Source organism: Citrus sinensis, chromosome 6, assembly GCF_022201045.2.
Source record: "Citrus sinensis cultivar Valencia sweet orange chromosome 6, DVS_A1.0, whole genome shotgun sequence".
NCBI classification, from domain to species: domain Eukaryota; kingdom Viridiplantae; phylum Streptophyta; class Magnoliopsida; order Sapindales; family Rutaceae; genus Citrus; species Citrus sinensis.
In genome coordinates, this window is record NC_068561.1 from 5,697,293 (window position 1) to 5,717,173 (window position 19,881).

At 31.8% G+C, this 19,881-nt stretch overlaps 2 protein-coding genes across 2 annotated transcripts; one reads left to right on the forward strand and one right to left on the reverse strand.

The window, feature by feature from the left end:
- The first annotated feature begins 8,969 nt into the window (after positions 1-8,969).
- LOC102612727 (nicotinate N-methyltransferase 1) lies at positions 8,970-13,910 on the forward strand. Its single transcript, XM_052443206.1, has 3 exons — positions 8,970-9,801; positions 10,149-10,213; positions 13,362-13,910. Exons 1-3 carry the CDS (start codon positions 9,096-9,098, stop codon positions 13,659-13,661), a joined length of 1,071 nt encoding a protein of 356 aa, XP_052299166.1. The 5' UTR covers positions 8,970-9,095; the 3' UTR covers positions 13,662-13,910.
- Positions 13,911-14,066: 156 nt separating this feature from the next.
- Positions 14,067-17,319, reverse strand: LOC102613038 (probable pectinesterase 15). The gene is made up of 5 exons (XM_006491767.4): positions 16,208-17,319; positions 15,885-16,056; positions 15,375-15,581; positions 14,634-14,887; positions 14,067-14,372 (listed from the first exon to the last, which is right to left on the reverse strand). Exons 1-5 carry the CDS (start codon positions 16,663-16,665, stop codon positions 14,165-14,167), a joined length of 1,299 nt encoding a protein of 432 aa, XP_006491830.2. The 5' UTR covers positions 16,666-17,319; the 3' UTR covers positions 14,067-14,164.
- Between the last annotated feature and the right edge of the window lie 2,562 nt (positions 17,320-19,881).

A 19,881-nucleotide genomic window follows, 5' to 3' on the forward strand; every position in this document is an offset into this window, starting at 1 on the left:
GCTGCTGAATGCTGATAACATTGTATGTGATGAAGAGATCACGTGAGAGTATTGAATTTTGTAATATAAATTGTTTTTAATTGTAGTGATTGTCAAATAAATTTATTGCTATTTTTTTAATGAAATATAATATTTTTATTCAATTATTAGTTTGTTTGTAGCTGTAAGTTTTTAATATTTATAAAAAAATATTGGAAAAATAAATAAAAGGATTTTGCAAGCAAAATGTGCATACAAAATAAATAAAATAAAGTAATCATATTGCATGTTGTTCAAAGAAATTTACATATAAAGGTTTTGACAACATTAATTTTGTGTTGTTTAAAGTATTTTTAACCACGAGCGCAAGACTTTTAGCAACGTGTCTTACATATTGTTAAAAGTAACATATCCTAAGACAACATCTTGATCCGCACGTTGTTAAAGGCTTTTAGCAATGTAAAATACTCATTGCTATATTTAGTTTTTCTTGCAGTGATTCATCATTACTTGTGAGGAGTTCATTGTTTCATGTTCGAAATGCCCCTAGAAGATCATTTTCTTTTTTTTTTCCCTATTTCATTTCTTGACTTCATGTTTGACATTCATTTTCATACGTAGCATTTATAGTTACATGTACAAAGTTCAATGTTTCAATGGGGTCATTACGGCAATTAAGAACATCTTCCAACTAAATGTAGTTTCTAGACATGAAAAATACTTGGGGCTTCCATCCATGGTTGGGAGGAAAAAATCGGGATTCTTCAATGACATTAAGCTGAGAGCGTCTAGCAAGATTGCAGGTTGGCAGCACAAGTTCTTTTCGTGTGGAGGGAAGGAGGTATTGATAAAGGCAGTAGCTCAGGCGGTTCCAGCATATGCTATGAGTGTAATCAAAATCCCCATGAGCATTTGCATAGATATTCAGCAAGCAATCGTAAGGTTTTGGTGGAACAGCAACATGGAGAAAAAGGGCATTCACTGGGCAAAATGGGAGAGGTTAAGCCAAGCTAAACGGAGGGGAGGGCTAGGATTCCGAGACTTTGCAAGCTTTAATCAGGCATTGGTAGCTAAGCAAAGCTGGAGAATTATTCGGTTCCTCGAGTCCCTGGTAGCAAAAGTCCTACAAGCGAGATATTTTAAGGATAATCAGTTCCTTACTGCAAAATTTGGCTCCAAGCCCTCATTCATTTGGAGAAGCATACTGTGGGGGAGACAAGTGATTCATAAAGGGATTAGATGGAGGATCGGGAATGGTCAGCAAGTTCAAATTTATAAAGGAAACTGGATTCCAAGGCCCACGTCCTTCAAACCAGTTTCCCCTCCATCTTTACCAAGTGACACACGGGTAGCTGAGTTGATCAAGGAGGATAACCAATGGAATGAGGATATGATCTGCCAACATTTTTTTAGAGAGGATGCTGACATAATCTTAAGAATTCCTATCCCCAGCACACCAATGGCCGATCAAATTCTTTGGCACTATGATAAGAAAGGAATTTACACTGTTAAGAGTGGATACCAAGTGGCCTTGAGGATTAATTTCCTGGATACCCCGTCCTGTTCAGAGCAGCCAGCGAACCAATGGTCGATTATTTGGTCCATGTCCTTACCAGAGAAAATTAATATCTTCATCTGGAGAGCAGTAAAAAACATACTTCCAACAGCCGAGAACTTATGGAGGAGGAAAATAGTGCCACAACTCGAATGCCAAATTTGTGGAATCAGCATGGAAACTGTTGGTCATGCGTTGGTGGAGTGTAAATCTGCTCGCAAAATCTAGAAAACTACCAAGTTTGATGCTGAGCTTAAAAACATTGGTGGCCATGACATTATTGGCATATTGCATGAGTTGGTGAAAAGAGTAGGGAAATCAGATACAGAGTTGGTGGTTGCTCTTCTCTGGGTAATTTGGGGTGTACGAAATCAAAGCTTGTTCAAAGGGAAGAGGGAGGACCCTGGCATAGCAGCAGCTAAGGCTGAGGTTGTTGTGGAGTCTTTTAGAAGGATCCAAAGTACTGGGAAAATGGCCAATATTGGAAGTACAGTGGAGAATCGTGTATGCTGGAGTCCCCCCCCCCCTCCAAATTGGTGTAAGATCAATGTGGATGCAGCTATAAATCTGGAGGATCATTTAGTTGGGCTGGGAATTGTTATAAGGGATGCTAACAAGAATTTTGTGGCTGTTGCAATCAAGAATACAAAGCTGCACAATGGCGTTACCTTTGTAGAAGCAGAGGCAATGAACTGGGGACTGAAAGTAGCTTATGATGGAGGGCCAGCAAACATAATCATTGAATCGGACTCTCTTGAAGCTGTAGATTATGTTAACAACAGGAAGAGCAGCAGAACAGAGATCCAGTGGCTAATTTCGGAAGTTCAGAATAGATTGAAGGAGTTTTGTTCATGGAAAACACTGCACACGCCAAGATCTTGTAATGCCATTGCTCATTCTCTAGCAAAATTAGCTCTAGAGAAAAGTATAACTGTTGTTTGGGTAGATTCGTACCCCTCAGAAGTCATGAATTTGTTAAACTGAATGAATTTAATTTTCTTCTCAAAAAAAAAAAAACTACGAGCACAAGACTTTTAGCAGCGTGTCTTACATATTGTTAAAAGTAACATATCCTAAGACAACATCTTGATCCGCACGTTGTTAAAGGCTTTTAGCAATGTAAAATACTCATTGCTATATTTAGTTTTTCTTGCAGTGATTCATCATTACTTGTGAGGAGTTCATTGTTTCATGTTCGAAATGCCCCTAGAAGATCATTTTCTTTTTTTTTTTCCCTATTTCATTTCTTGACTTCATGTTTGACATTCATTTTCATACGTAGCATTTATAGTTACATGTACAAAGTTCAATGTTTCATGTTTACCGGTATTCATATTCGATATTCATAGTTGCATATTTGACATTAATTGTTACATATTTTGCGTTATGTATTTTATGTATGTAGAGTTGTTAAAATTTGACAGGACTCGATTACCTAGTACAAACACGAGACGAATAAATGGTTACGGGTCATCAAATTTAACAAGATTATTAAATGGGTCAGGTCCGAATTGACCCAATTTTTTTCCGTGTCGAGTTAGGGTTAAAGTTATTAGCTCATTTACCCGATTAATGACATGATTATATTTTTTTTGTTCTAAATTAATTTATAGGTTCTTGTCATCAAAGTTTAAATATTAGACATGATTCTCTCTATTTATTTTTTTGGTAAGGACGAACATATACACATTGTTTCATTTATAAAATTTTATATAGATTTAGAACTTCAATAGTATAAATTTACAAAATATTAGTAAATATGTGTATTTTATAATATCGATATAGAATATTATTTACATATAAATAATTAAAACTTCAATAGTGTAAATATGTAATATTTTGGTAGATATGTATGTTTTATAAGATCAAAAAGTTTTCTATATATAGTATGCAAATGTTTGATATAAATTTTGTTAAATATATAAATATTAAGTTCGTTATTAGATAACCCGTTTATTTTATGTGTCGGGTTCGAGTCTCAATATTTTGATACGATTATTAAATGAGTCGTGTTTGGATCAACCAGAATTTGATATAACAGGAAATTAACACGACACGAACACAACCCAGTGACCCATTTTTTCAGCTCTACATGTATGAATGGAATGTTTCATATTAACGTCACAAATAACATATTCAAGGTTTAATAGTTCATGTTATAATTGCTTTCCAAATGTTTACCTTTTTTTCCAGTCCATGTTTGACGTACATGTTTCATATATGATGTTTAGAGTTACATTTATAGAATTTATTGTTGTATATTTAGAGGTTGAGTGAAATTTTATTCCCCTCATCAGTTATCAAGAATCTTCAGTAAATCTCCAAATAAATTTTAGTTAACACTCTACTCCGAAATCATTGCTCCATTATTAAAATTAAGATCAATAGAGTATGAGGTCAAAATAAATTTTTAGATTACTAATTTAATTAATCAATTAATAATTTTTATCATCAATTAATAAAAATATATTATTTTTTTAGTTAATGGATTTTTCATTTTTCGAAGGTAACAATTTTTTTTTAACACAAAAAAAATTATCCCACAAAAAATTACTGATAATTTGTGAAAAATTAAAATGTAATTTTCTTGTTCTAAACATAATATAAAACAATTATGGACACTTTGTGAAACAAATAATAAGACTCTATCAAACATAAGTTGAAAATATTTTATTGATGTAATAACTAAAATCTCATTTAATTATTGATATGGGAAGAAAAAAATTATAAATTTGCAATATTATTTTTTATATTTAACGATAAAAGAATTAATTTCATTTTCTAAACAACAAAATAGTGCAATATATGTATGAATATATATGTTACTTATATATGTCATAAATAAATTTGTTATTTAAATTTAAATGTTTATTATAATAATAAAGATAAATTTTACAAGGATACAATAGTCATTACACAGCTGCATTATCCAATGCAAATTAAGGATATTAAACTAACGTCACGGGCATTTTAGGCTAATATGGAAAACTAAGGGACAAATTAATTTTAATACAAACCACAAGGACCCAGATGAAATTTCACAGATAAAATTATCATATTCCTACTAGTAACAACTAATTTAAAATTATTCTATTATTTATTAATATCAAGTGTTAGATACTATTACAAGTGGCTCCTGCAGCATATAAAGGCACTTTTTATATTTTAAAAAATATAAAATCCTTTTGCGTCATCGTGTTCAAAAAAATATAAAAATCACTGACATATAAATAATTAAACGGAATTTAACTTTTTTAACTCTAAAAGAGCAGGGGTAATATAAAAAAAAATACTTTAAAAAAAGGGAAAATAAAATAACGGGTTGGATAAATTTTCCAAGTATTCATTCGGAATAATTTGTTTAGATTTTTGTCAAATTTATTGTTAATTTGAGTATCGGAACGTTTTCTAACAAAATTGATGCTTCAGGCTTTAAAAGCATGAGAACGAAGGATGATCTCGTCATTTTTAAATGAAGATTTTGCTCCCTTCGATTATAATACATTTGCTTATTTTTTTAATTTGAAAATTCAATCTTGAAAACTAGAGTTGGTAAAATGGATCATCGGATTGTGTTCATATCGTGTCAGTTTCTTGTCGTATCAGTTTCATGTCGTGTTAAATTTAAGTCGACCCAAACTCGTCCCATTTAATAATCGTGTTAAAATATTGAGACCTAAACTCGACACGAAAAAATAATAGGATTACCTAATAACCCACTTAATATCTATATATTAAACAAAATTTACATAAAATATTTACACATTGTCATACATACATAAGTACATACATAATTTATCGATATTATAAAATGTAATATCTATCAAAATATTACACATTTACACTATTGAAGTTTTAATTATATATATGCAAATAATAATATATATTGATATTATAAAATATACATGTTTACTAATATTTTACATATTTGTATAATTGAAACTTTAAATGTATATAAAATTTTATAAATAAAACACTGTGTTTATATTCATCTTTTCAAAAAATAAAAAATAAAAGAGAAAATCATCTCTAATATTTGAGTTTTGATGACAAAAACATACAAATTAATTTAAAATATAAAATGTAATCGTGTCATTGATCTGGTAAATGGGTGAAGAACTTTAATTCTAACCCGATACGAAAAAAAATTATGTTAATTCCAATCTGACCCATTTAATAATCGTGTCAAATTCAATAATTTATATCTATTTATTTGTATCGTGTTCGTACCAGTAATCAGATCGTATCAAAATTTATCAACTCTATTGAAAACAATGCTTTAATTTAAAAAAAGAATAGTCTTGAAAAGCATAATTGAAGTACGTAACCGACCACATCAGCATGAAAAGAAGGGGTAAGGGGATGATGTTGGCCGCTTCTATGCAGGGACCCCAAAATCCCCGTACGATAAAAGGGCGCCCTTTTGAGAGCGCACACGGCAGCTAAACGAACTTTTTACGTATAGCATCCGGTTTTTGCAGCCAGTTGCTATATTAATTTATACAATAAAATTAATTTATTAAAATAAAAAATTATTGATCGTATTAATTAATTAATTAATTAATAATAATAATAATAAGAAAAAAATAAATACATTAAAAATGAAATAAGAAATTCTTTTTGTATAAATATTAAGAGAAAAAAATATAAAGTATAAGAGAAAAAAGACAAAAGTTTGTTTCATATTTTGTATGCTTTGTCTCATGTTCGAGTTTAAGAGTTCCATGCATTTTCTTTTATGTCTTATGGAATATATTCTAAATACTCCCACAATTTTCCTTTTTCTTTTGTTTCATGTTGGTGTCCATGTTTCATAGCTAAACATTTATAGTTTTATGATGTGTTTACTAAATTGGAATCTGAATGAATTAGAATCAAAATGGGTAGGAATAGAAATTAGCGGGAATGAGGATAGGGAATAGAAATCAGAATAAATTGTTTATGTGAACTATAGGAATTGGAATCGGAATGACCTGGATCGCCATTGATGTGTTTACTTTGTCTTAGAATCGGAATCAGAATCGGAATGATTTGGATTGCGACAAGTTACTAAAATATACTTAATAAACTATTATCATATTTATTATTTTATATTTCTATTATTGCGATTATTTATAAAAAAATTATTATTATTAATAATATATTAATTGTAAAAATTTTTATCATTAATAATAATAATAATAATAATAATAACAACAGCAACAACAACAACAACTAACATTAATAAATTAAGTAATTAGAATAATTATATTAATTCATTGCAATATATTAATTAATTAATAATTATTATTATTCAATATATATTAATTAATTATTTCATTATTTAATATTGATAATAATAATAATAATAAATTCAAAATATATAAATTAATTAGAATAATTATATTAATGAATTAATTATAATAATATATTAATTAATTATAATAGTTTTTTATTGAGGATAAAATGGACATTTTTTATTTTATGGAGCAAAACGGTCATTCATGGTAACGGAAGATTGATTCCCACCATCACCATCCCGCTTGGGAATCAATCTCCCATTCCCCCTTTTTGAATTTGCGAATCCGATCTCAATTCCTGCTTTCATTTTGCGAAGCAAATGCTGTCAATAATTTTGATTTTGAATTCCTCAATTCGGGAAGTAAACACACCATTAGTGTTAGCATTCTATGTTTTATGTTTAATAGTACTCATGTTTGATGTCCATCGTTGCATATTTTGTTGAAATTTTGTGAAAAATAAAATCTAATTTTTTTTTTGGTTCAAAACATAACCAAAAATAGATCATAATATCCCACAAACAATTATAGATATTTTGTGAAATAAATAATAAGACTATTAAGTTTAAGTTGAAAAATATTTTATTGACGTACTAATTAAAATCTCATTTAATAATTGATATGGGAGAAAAAAATAAATTTGTATTATTATTTTTTATATTTAATGATAACAAGATATTACTCTTACATTTTTTTTAAAAATAAACTAATATAATATATGAATGAATATAAATATTGTTTGTATATTTTAAAAATAAATTTATTATTTAAATTGAGATTTGTTATTACTGTATAATAATAAAGATAAATTTTATAAGGGTACAATAGTCATTACACAATTATATATCCAATGCAAAGTTTTAAACTAATATCAGGGGCATTAGAGAGTAATTTTGAAAACTAAGGGATAAATCTAATTTTAATGTAAACGATAAGGGTGTGTAAAATTTCACTGATAAAGTTCTCCATTCGTTAGGTAATAACTAATTTAAAATTGTTATCAATTAATATCAACCGTTGGATTCCAATTACAAGTGGCTGCTTTAAACGAATGAATTGTCTTGAACCGGGCAGCTCACCGACACTGGCACTGGCACCGACACCGACACCAAGAGACCAGTTGTGATTCACATTTCGAAATTGGCAGTTTGGCACCACACGATTGCGTAACTTTTATAACCGCTCAAGTTTCAACAAATTATTTTTAAATTAATTAAAAAAAGGAAAAGGAAAAGGAAAAGGAAAAGGAAAAGAAAAATACAGAGATTGGAAATTTTGTTTTTGAAATTAAAAAAAAAAAAAAGAGAAAAGAAATGAAAAAGTTAGTGTTAAAAAAAGAAAAGGACAATTCAAAAAGCCTTTAAAAAAAAAGAAGAAAAGGACAATTCAAAAAGCTTTTAACGCATATAAGCTTTATCATTCGTATAAAATAGGTCTTATCCTTTTGCTTGGCTGGCATGGTGCTGCGAAATCAAAGGTCAGTAAGCAGTAATGGAAGATAACGAGCGCAGAGATGGCGGGAAGAAGGCGAGACTGGCCATAACGGAGCGGGCCAACATGATTAGTGTTCCCATGTCTCTAAACGCTGCCATCCGTCTCCACGTGCCGTATGCCATCTGGCAAGGTAGGGCCAGCACCCCTTTCTCCGCCTCCTGAATTGATTACTATAAATAATATTAAATAAAATAAAAATAATTAATATTAAAAATTATATTTTTATTTTTTAATACTCACTATTAATTATTTTATTTTACTTAATTTTTTTTTAAAATTAAATATAACAATAAACCTACAACTAAAAAATATTAAATGAAATGAAAATAAATAATATTAAATAATATTTTTATATAAAAAATAATATTAAAAATTAATTTTTAAATAAAATATATAATATTAAAATAAATTTTATGTTTCAAGACTCATTCTACTAATTAAATAAAATAAAATTTTAAACAATTTAAATTTATGTGTTAAAAATTTTAATTTTTAATATTTTTATGTTTTTAATAAGTATCAGAAAATATAATATTAAATATTTAAATAAACGAATCATTACTCTTAAATTTATCTTTTTCATTGAATCGCATGATCAAGAATTGAAACCATAAAAAAACACGTGGTACTTACAACTGTTGCAAAGTCGTTGAGTCCTTTAAAAAAAAAAAGAAAAGGACAAGTCAAAAAGCCTTTAACGCATATGAGCTTTATCCTGCGTATAAAATAGGTCTTATCTTTTCGCTTGGCCGGCATGGTGCTGCGAAATCAAAGGTCAGTAAGCAGTAATGGAAGATAACGAGTGCAGAGATGGCGGGAAGAAGGTAAGACTGGCCATAATGGAGCTGGCCAACATGATAAGTGTTCCCATGTCTCTAACCGCTGCCATCCGTCTCCACGTACCGGATGCCATCTGGCAAGGTGGGGCCAATACCCCTCTCTCCGCCTCCCAGATCTTGACACGTATCCTCCCATCCGGCGGTGGGGACGCCGAGAACTTGCAACGTATCCTCCGCTTGCTCACCAGCTACGGCGTGTTCTCGGAGCATCGCGAGTTTGGAGGCGAAAGGAAGTACAGCCTCACCGAGATCGGGAAATCCCTCGTTACTGATGCCGAGGGTCTATCGTACGCGCCCTACGTGCTCCAGCATCACCAGGACGCGCTTATGAGCGCGTGGCCTTTGGTGCACGAGGCCGTTCTGGACCCAACTATTGAGCCATTTGTGAAAGTCCATGGCGAGCCGGCATATAGTTATTATGGGAAGAAGCCTGAAATGAACGGCTTGATGCGAAAAGCCATGTCGGGAGTGTCCGTGCCGTTCATGACGTCCGTTTTGGACGGTTACGATGGGTTCAAAGGTGTGAAGCGATTGGTTGATGTGGGTGGGAGTGCAGGTGATTGCCTGAGGATGATATTACAGAAACATCCTTTTATATGTGAAGGGATCAATTTTGATTTGCCTGAGGTTGTTGCCGAAGCTCCAAGTATCCCTGGTGAGAAATCAGCTCAACGCCACTATCATCATTTTCTTTTTCTATTATTATTATTATTATTATTATTACTACTACTACTACTAATTGGATTAATTTCAAATTAACTCCTGAATTGATTATTTTTAAGTAATCTCTTTATTTTTGGAAATTTTAATTTAACTTTATTTTTGTTAATCATACTAAAAAATTTCATCAACCCATTTTCATTTTTTTTATATTTTGAATAAAAATGAGATAGTTTAAATTTTTTTAAAATAAGAGATTTATTTTTTTAAAAAAAAATAATTTACGAGGAATAATATGAAATTTACCCTAAGTTATTCTTAATCAATCAAATAATTCTGTAGGAGTGACCCATATTGGTGGGGACATGTTTAAGTCCATTCCTGCCGCTGATGCTATCTTTATGAAGGTACATCATTTCTAATTTCTGCTTTTTGATTTGTAATATTATTCTTTTATATTGCATCTTAAACATTCCTGTTAGTTATGTTATAGTTTTTGGAGAACTGTTTAAGCCACCCTTATCAAAACCTAAAATTAGTAAAAGCTCTCGGTTCATGAGGACTGATTTGAACTTATCAACCTGGCAATTGAAACTAAGGCCTGATTGCTAATGTTGTAAATTTTTAAATAATTGTTATTAGTTGCCGTAGAAATAATCAGCTGTAAAGAAAATCAATTAAACATTTGGTAAAATTTATTTTTAAAAGCTTAAAAACAGCTCAGTGTGTTTAGTAAATTTAACTGCCTTAAGAATATAAATAACTGAATTAGACATAATGTTAAATAAAATTTTATTTGTACATTTACAAACATGTATATAAAATTCTTTTATTGTGTATGTATAATAATTGATAACTAAAATAAATATTTTATATTATTAAGTTTATTTGTTTTTATTTTGTTACCTCAATATAATTGGTAATAAATATAATCTCTTTAAAATTAATAATTTTTATTTTCTAATTAATAAGGATAATTTTGAATTTTTATAATATATATTTGTACTAGGGTATATATGAAATCGTATTAAATTAAAAACTGATTCTTAAAATTAGATTTTGAAAAATTACTCTCTCGCCGCTTTTCAAATCTACCGTGAGATGAGGTGATTTTGTCAAAAATGTTTTTTAAAAAATTCATTAAATATCAAAATTTGCTTTTAACTTTTTAAATCACTTTTGAACTTCTCAAAGCAATCCTAAACAGGCCCTATGAATGTTACTAACTACGCGTAACTTCCAAGCTTCTATCTAATCCGGCTTTTGGCAACTTAAAATAATAATTATGTATACAATATAGAGTACTCTATGAACTGGCAGTGGTAAGTGCCTACTGATGGTTAATGAGTAAGCAAGATATCATTGTACCGTTTTTTCCATCCTTTGTACCTTTTGATTTTGATTTTTAATTTTTTTTAAACCTTAGCAACTATCTAGGATAGTTTCTGATTTTTCACTTAAATTCTTTTGTCAACATAAAGCCGAAAGACTTTAAGTAAGCAAACGTCAACATGAAAGTTGGGAGGGATTTTATTTTGGGTGGTCATACAAGCTAGTAGCCCTTTGCTTTTTTGGTATTGTTTTCTACCTACCAATGACTTGGATTGGTTTGTGAGACGGTGAAAATTGTTTTAATGGAACTTACAATACAGAGTACTCTATGAACTGGCAGTGGTAAGTGCCTACTGATGGTTAATGAGTAAGCAAGATATCATTGTACCGTTTTTTCCATCCTTTGTACATCTTGATTTTGATTTTCTATTTTTTTAAGCCTTAGCAACTATCTAGGATAGTTTCTGATTTTTCACTTAAATTCTTTTGTAAACATTAAGCCGAAAGACTTTAGGTAAGCACGCGTCAACATGAAAGTTGGGAGGGATTTTATTTTGGGTGGTCATACAAGCTAGTAGCCCTTTGCGTTTTTGGTATTTTTTTCTTCCTACCAATGACTTGGATTGGTTCGTGAGACGGTGAAAATTGTTTTAGTGGAACTTACAATACAGAGTACTCCATGAACTGGCAGTGGTAAGTGCCTACTGATGGTTAATGAGTAAGCAAGATATCATTGTACCGTTTTTTCCATCCTTTGTACCTTTTGATTTAGATTTTTAATTTTTTTTAAACCTTAGCAACTATCTAGTATAGTTTCTGATTTTTCACTTAAATTCTTTTGTCAACATGAAGCTGAAAGAGTTTACGCAAGCAAACGTCAACATGAAAGTTGGGAGGGATTTTATTTTGGGTGGTCATACAAGCTAGTAGCCCTTTGCTTTTTTGGTATTTTTTTCTACCTACCAATGACTTGGATTGGTTCGTGAGACGGTGAAAATTGTTTTAATGGAACTTACAATACAGAGTACTCTATGAACTGGCAGTGGTAAGTGCCTACTGATGGTTAATGACTAAGCAAGATATCATTGTACCGTTTTTTCCATTCTTTGTACATTTTGATTTTGATTTTCAATTTTTTTAAGCCTTAGCAACTATCTAGGATAGTTTCTGATTTTTCACTTAAATTCTTTTGTAAACATTAAGCCGAAAGACTTTAGGTAAGCACGCGTCAACATGAAAGTTGGGAGGGATTTTATTTTGGGTGGTCATACAAGCTAGTAGCCCTTTGCTTTTTTGGTATTTTTTTCTTCCTACCAATGACTTGGATTGGTTCATGAGACGGTGAAAATTGTTTTAGTGGAACTTACAATACAGAGTACTCCATGAACTGGCAGTGGTAAGTGCCTACTGATGGTTAATGAGTAAGCAAGATATCATTGTACCGTTTTTTCCATCCTTTGTACCTTTTGATTTTGATTTTTAATTTTTTTTAAACCTTAGCAACTATCTGGGATAGTTTCTGATTTTTCACTTAAATTCTTTTGTCAACATTAAGCCGAAAGACCTTAGGTAAGCACATGTCAACATGAAAGTTGGGAGTGATTTTATTTTGGGTGGTCGTACAAGCTAGTAGCCCTTTGCTTTTTTGGTATTTTTTTCTACCTACCAATGACTTGGATTGGTTCGTAAGACGGTGAAAATTGTTTTAATGGAACTTACAATACAGATTACTCTACGAACTGGCAGTGGTAAGTGCCTACTGATAGTTAATTAGTAAGCAAGATATCATTGTACTGTTTTTTCCATCCTTTGTTCCTTTTGATTTTGATTTTTAATTTTTTTTAACCTTTGCAACCATCTAGGATAGTTTCTGATTTTTCACTTAAATTCTTTTGTCAACATAAAGCTGAAAGACTTTATATAAGCAGACGTCAACATGAAAGTTGGGAGGGATTTTATTTTGGGTGGTCATGCTTTTTTGGTATTTTTTTTCTACCTACCAATGACTTGGATTGGTTCGGTGAAAATTGTTTTAGTGGAACTTAAAATGAGCCCAAGTCACAAACTTTGGAATGATATATGCTGGCTGTAATTCCTTGTAAACTGTATATGTAAAGAGACAGGTGAATAGGTAGTTATCAGTTATGTTGTCAAATAGCTCTCGAAATACTCTTCTTTTGATCTTTCTATTTTCTTTTTCTGTTGTACTATGACATGTTGCAGTGGGTTTTAACTACATGGACTGACGATGAATGCAAGCTGATAATGGAGAACTGTTACAAGGCTCTTCCGGCAGGAGGAAAACTGATTGCTTGTGAGCCCGTGCTGCCTGATGATTCAAACGAGAGTCAGAGGACGCGTGCTCTCTTAGAAGGGGACATTTTTGTAATGACCATCTACAGGGCCAAAGGTAAACACAGGACTGAACAAGAGTTTAAGCAACTTGGTCTCTCTGCTGGTTTTCCACACTTGAGAGCTTTTTATGTCGATTATTTTCACACTCTTCTTGAGTTCCAAAAGTAATTTTAGTTTCTGGATCCTTAAAAGACTTGGGGAATATTTGTGATGGACTGTGGTTGCCTAGGATGGAATAACTTGCTATGAATTATAAATGTTGAGTAGGCGGTTAGCGCTAGCTGCCTACCAAAAAAAAAAAAGAAACGATTTATCATTAACATAAATTATTGAGCTCATATTTCATAGACATGTATTTTGTATATTGAGCTCACTCCATTGAACTCATATCTCATAGATATGTATTTCTTTTTCCTTTGTCGTTTGCTTTCTTTCTTTTTAGTAAATTTAATTTCCTACTACAGTAACTTACAGCATCAAAGTCATTATTTTTATTATGAGAAAAAGCGGAAAAAACCTGCCATAGGCCGTAACGTAATTTCATTTCTTGAATTGTAATTGATAATAGCTGTAATTTCGTTTCTTGGACGGTAAATGATAATAGCTAGCCGCCATTTGTACAAGAATTGAGCTAATATTGCCTAAGTCTCATGTGTATGTAAATTACAATGTCAGTAAGTGCGAGTGAATGTCCTGTCCCCATTTTCGGAAAAACCAAACAAAATGTCTTGATGGTGATGAAGCCATTCATCTCCATCAATGTACGAAATGTTCATGTATGGAGCTGCTTCATATTGCATTAGCTGCTTTCCAAATGAGGCTCTGTAACTGTAATTGGCTCCAGGTCCCAGACAATCGTACTCTCCAAAGAACACTGTCCTATAAAATCAAAGTAATTAAGCATACACGTGTATCAATTAATTGTTCCTAAGCATCGACGTTCGCACTTTATAAAGTGTAAAAATGATAAAAAGTTCTTTTAAAATATTATACAATGAGTAAAAATGATAAAAAGTTCTTTTAAAATATTATACAATGAGGAGTAAAAAGCGAACATCCGCACTACCTAAAAATGACTCGTGTATCAATATTCAAGATTTTCGTAACTCAGAGAAAAGATAAATTAAGCAAATTACATACAAGTCTCTGGAGGGATCTTGCCAGTCATTCCATCCATCTGAAGAAACAACATCAGCCATGTATGTTTTAGAGAACACAACAGCTGCACAAACACCCCAGGCTCTCCCAAGCCAAACTCTTCCGGTTCCATCAATTTGACAGTTTACGAACGAAAATCCTGTTTCCTCGCTCATTGATTGCCTCCCTTGAGCTGTTATTGACCCACTTACCATCCCATCTGGGACTTGCTCTGCAATCGAATTTATGGTACAGTCCTGCATGCAGGCCATTCAAAATTTAATTATTCATTTCGTTCAAGAGCCTTTGGTTCTGTCCAATCATTGCTCTTTATTCATCCACTACTAGTCACGTGCATATGAATATTAACTCGATTGATTGAGATAGCACGTTGAATGTGCATAGATTTGCTACTTGTCTATGATTTTCTTTAAAGGGTGGAAACATCACAAAAAAAAAAAAAAAAATGGGGCTAGACATTCTCTCATCTGGAGGGAGATGGATGTCAGGAGGAGCAAGATTTTTTAGTTCCTAATTTTCTATGATTTTCTTTATTAACTAAATGCTAACTTGAGTATCGGAGTTTCTTTGACAAAAATAGAAGGTCAGTTCTTGTAATTCTAAGAACTTGAAAATGAAGGATTATAAACTTAACATTTTCTAGAGATGGAAGGATTTGACTGCCTTCAGTTTGAATAAAGAGAACGTGACTCTACCATTACGCTCGACAAATGATAATGGTACCTCATAGAGCGATCTAGCATTTCCGAAAATGAAATCGATAGACCCTTGTATGAAACAATCTTTGAAGTAGTGCCTTCCATGATCATCATAAAGCGTGTCTTGAGCTCCATAAAATCCACAGTTGTAAAATGCAGCTTGATCACCACCTATTCTTAGTGCAACGGCCTGTCCTCCAACGTCACCGGGGGATGGCCTTGGAGCTGTATTCTTAATTAATTCAAAAAAGTTAAAAAAAAAATTATTATAATCATGACTAATATAGAAATGTTCTAATCAAGGCGCCTTGACTATGTCAAAGTCAGGATCAAGTTAAAAAAAAAAAAAAACATACAGGCTTCAATGCGGTGTATTTTGTCATATAGTGTATTGAAGTATGTATTTTTTTTATCTTTTAACTCATCCCTAATTAAGTTCCTGATTTAAAATCGAGTCAAAATAATTGTGGGAATAATCAGGCTAAGCCAACCTCACCTCAGATAATAATAGAAATTAGATTACAATAATATTTACCATGAAGCTTATATTATAAGCTGTGAAGTTAGAAGCAAAGACGGCAACAGAAGAGCTATAAGCAGTGCCTCCAGTGGAATTTGCGGTGTCATTCCATTCTATTATAGTGTTGAGGTAACCTCGACCTAGAAATATTAAATTTGTCTTGTTTGCATTGACCACCACCTTCTCCCTGCCATGAAACTAAGCATGTTTCAGTTGGTGCAGATTTTCGAGCTATTCATATAAAATCTATTCGTATATATGTATATTGTAACAGCTTCATTTATTAAAATAATAATAATAATATCAATAATATTTATATACACACACACACATATGACCTGTAAGTAGCAGAATCAATTATGATGAGGGTTTTAGAAGGACTAAAACTTGGAACAGCATCGACAGCCTTTTGTACGCTACTAAAATTGGCACAACCATGCAAGTCGACGGTCAAAATGAGAGAGACTCTGTAATGGTACACAAGCCATTTGTAATGGGATATTATCCTCAACCTCCAATTAGTCTTATCACATTTAACTCGGTGGTGGTGATGATGATGATGATGTCTTGTTACGAGAGATAGCAAGTCCTCCACAATCACCCTCATTATCAAAATTGGAATTTGAGTAAGGCTAATAATGGTTGTAGTTGTAGAGGAATGAGGAGGGATGGTAATAAAGAGAGAAAATATTATGGACAATAGGGAAACGGCAAATGCGAAAACCCAAAAGGAATTGATTCTCATGGTTAGCAATGCCTCTCTCTCTCTCTCTCTCTCTCTCTCTGTAGGTACCATTCTATTAATTGTTGTTATGTTGTGTTATATTAATTATTTTCTTTTTTGGGTAGTAATAAAATCTGAGCGATGATTGTCGTGGGAGGTAAGAAATGTATGGGGGGTGTTAGTGTGATGTCTGTGCGTGCGTTGATGCTTTAGAAGTAATGCTAAAGACACTCAATAAGAGAAATATGATAGGGCAGCATGATGATGGAACATTATAATTATAAGGATTGCAAGATACACACGCAAAGCCAGTGCTAAGTGAGAGATGAGAGAAAGAGACTGATAACAAACATATCATGATTCATGAATTCATGGATTCATTGATTCATGATGAAAGCAGTCAAGTACAGTCCATAATTGAATATCTCAAAAGAAGAGATTTTGTTGATGATGAAATGCCTCGAGATTATGGTTGTACATATGCCATCCTAACCTACTTTAAATCTGTTTTGTAGACAAAAGTCGTAGGCGATGGGGGGGGTTATAGGCTTTTGCTTATCAAAGAACCAACAAAGCAACTCGGCTTTCTTTACCTGAACTTGGTGGATGCCCAAGGTCTTATTTTTTGCTTAGATTTGCCGTATAAACCTGTGATGTTGGGTTTGAAGAAATGGGAGAAAGGTTAGGAGTGAAATGAAGCCGATGGGAGGATAAAGAAACGGAAGAGAGTAGAATGGTGAAATTAAATTTTATTATTTGGTTTGATATGAAATTTTATAGAAAAAAATTATAAATTTTTTATTTGGATGAATTTACCCTTTACTTTGAATACTAAACTATCAATATTAGTAATTAAATATAATTTAAGACGTGCATGTTTAAAACAATTCCGCTGACATAACCATTGCAAAAAAATAAAGTATTTTAAACATCATAATTTCATTAAATTTAAAATTTTCACATACCCGTTCAACTTTTGGTAATAGCTTCAGCGACAAAGTTACTAATTTTAGAATCACTAGGCTGTAGTTCAATAAACAGACGAGAAAAAAAATAACTCAGCCATAATTTTCTTGGCAACCAAACAAAAACATAACTCAACAAATCAAACAAAATCAACGTATCAACAACTCAATATTGCAATTCTAAAAAAAAATACAAAATTTACCTTTGTTTTTATCTTACTCTTCTTATCTTAAGATGAATTGACGGTAGCGACACTGAAAATGGGAGAGAAAATCGAAGATGGACCATTGGTTAGAGAGAAACTATGAGATAATGAAATATTAAGGTTTCTACTTTTAAATTTTAGGTAATGATTAAAATGAAAATTTTAAAATTTTATGAAATTACACTCGACAATTTAGACATTTTTAAGTTATGGAATCAGAATCTCTACCTTTTCAAAAAAGAAAATGAATTTCTTACTACGGCAAATTTTGAATTCCAATAAAGATTAATTTCCGGTTAATTTATTTCAACCAAACCAAAAAAATAAGTAAATAAAATTAATAAGGATTTTAAATTCACCTCCTTTTCCTCCCTCCTCCCTTATCAACCAAACATGGCCTTAGCGCATTTGCTTTTTTTGCCTGCTAAAATCCTATGTCATTTATAATGGTTTGGGCATCTCAAATTTTATTTTCTTAAAACGAGCCACATTGTTTACTTGTGGCTTCACTTGGGTTGATAGATGTTCTCTTGATAACAATTTCCTGGCAACATTTATATTCGACTGATTGAAAATCCCAACGTATTTAGAACAAACTACGTAGGTCAAAATACTTTCATATTTTTTCTGTGAAATAAGTTCAAAAATCAAAATATTCAGGTTTAGATATCATCAATCATTTTCCTTCTTGAACGGTAACAAAATGAAATATATCTTTTAAAAATTAAGAGTAAAGTAAGACTTTTGACCCCTTCAAAATTCTTCATTAAATTTAAAAGTGCTAGAATTTTTACCTTCACAATTATTTGTAGTTGTGGAAAACTTGATAGTATGGATCAATTTTAGAGCCGGCATGGGTACCTAAAAAGGCACTCTAATGCCCAAGTTAATGTTTATCTAAGACTAAAGAAGAAAAAATTGGAAAAAGATGAATTTTTTTCATTGAATGGACAGTGTCCTCATAATGGCCAAAGACCCTTTCTTTCTTAAAGATAGACTTCTATTTATACATGATAGGTGACGTGAATTTAGGATTTTGCCTTAAATCCTATCCCTAATGACATGTATCACCCGTTGTTGCTTTACACGTAGATGTGAGTTTGACTGTGGAAAAACATACAAATTTATTACATATTTGTTTGTTTTCCTATTCTTATGACTTTGAGCGTGTTTTCTACAAGCCGTAAATTTTGGAATCAGTATGAGTCCAATTCTTCCTTGTCATTTTTTATAAGTTCCTTAGAATTTTATGTTGGGTATTATTTTGTCCGGAATAATTCCTTTTATATCTAGAAGAATGGACACATGGTGTCATACAGTCACGCTCCTCCACTCTTTGACAAAATGCCATTGCAGGTACTACCATTGACGTCAAGGATCTTCTCAAAGACGAAAAGCCGAGAGCAAGGAAGCAAACTCGCTCACTCACCGTTTGAGGTAAAATGAACCTACACAAATAAAAAAATTTTTTAATAGACACTAAATGATATCTGGATAATAATGTTTTTTACAATTATGATTTCAAAGAAGAGTGCAAATGTCTACCAGCAAGCTAGCGTTGCTTACTATCAGTTTAGCAGCACGTGTGGTTAGGGGTGGGCATTTTGGGTTTCAGCTCGACTATTTTAGGTTTCGGTTGGAGTTGCAACCTGTTTGGGTTCGAGAATTCAACTCAAATAAATTCAAAAATTAATTCAATTAAGCTCTGGTTAATTTCAAGTCACAATTCAATCTGGATAGAGATTTGGAGGAAATTGATTTTTTTTTATTAGATTTAGATTTCTTTAATTTTTTTATATTTAAATGTATCTCATATTGGATTTTATTTTAACTCAAAATTGAATCTAAATATTCACAATCCAATTAACTTTTAAGATCAAACTGAACGAAACCAAAAATGGTTCAATTAAATTTCAGGTTCGGTTACGCGAACCAAACGCCCACCGCCTACATGCGAATTTAAAAGGAGGGGTACAAAATTTAAGTCCTGATCCGCAGCTCATCTAAGAATTACAGCATGACTTTACTTCAAGGGGAAAAGAAATTATCTAAGATCCACCAATCGGCGTATAGGCTCTCTTCAAGTAGAAATATATCCACAAGATCAACTGAACCAT

Bases quoted from the DNA above. Each gene is read 5' to 3' on its own strand.
- LOC102612727 (XM_052443206.1), top strand. From the start codon at position 9,096: ATGGAAGATAACGAGTGCAGAGATGGCGGGAAGAAGGTAAGACTGGCC. The intron at 9,802-10,148 runs GTGAGAAATCAG...ATAATTCTGTAG, and splicing joins CGAAGCTCCAAGTATCCCTG to GAGTGACCCATATTGGTGGG. The intron at 10,214-13,361 runs GTACATCATTTC...GACATGTTGCAG, and splicing joins CTGATGCTATCTTTATGAAG to TGGGTTTTAACTACATGGAC.
- LOC102613038 (XM_006491767.4), bottom strand. From the start codon at position 16,665: ATGGTACCTACAGAGAGAGAGAGAGAGAGAGAGAGAGAGGCATTGCTA. The intron at 14,888-15,374 runs GTACCATTATCA...GCCTGCATGCAG, and splicing joins ATGCTAGATCGCTCTATGAG to GACTGTACCATAAATTCGAT. The intron at 14,373-14,633 runs GTATGTAATTTG...TTGATTTTATAG, and splicing joins CAAGATCCCTCCAGAGACTT to GACAGTGTTCTTTGGAGAGT.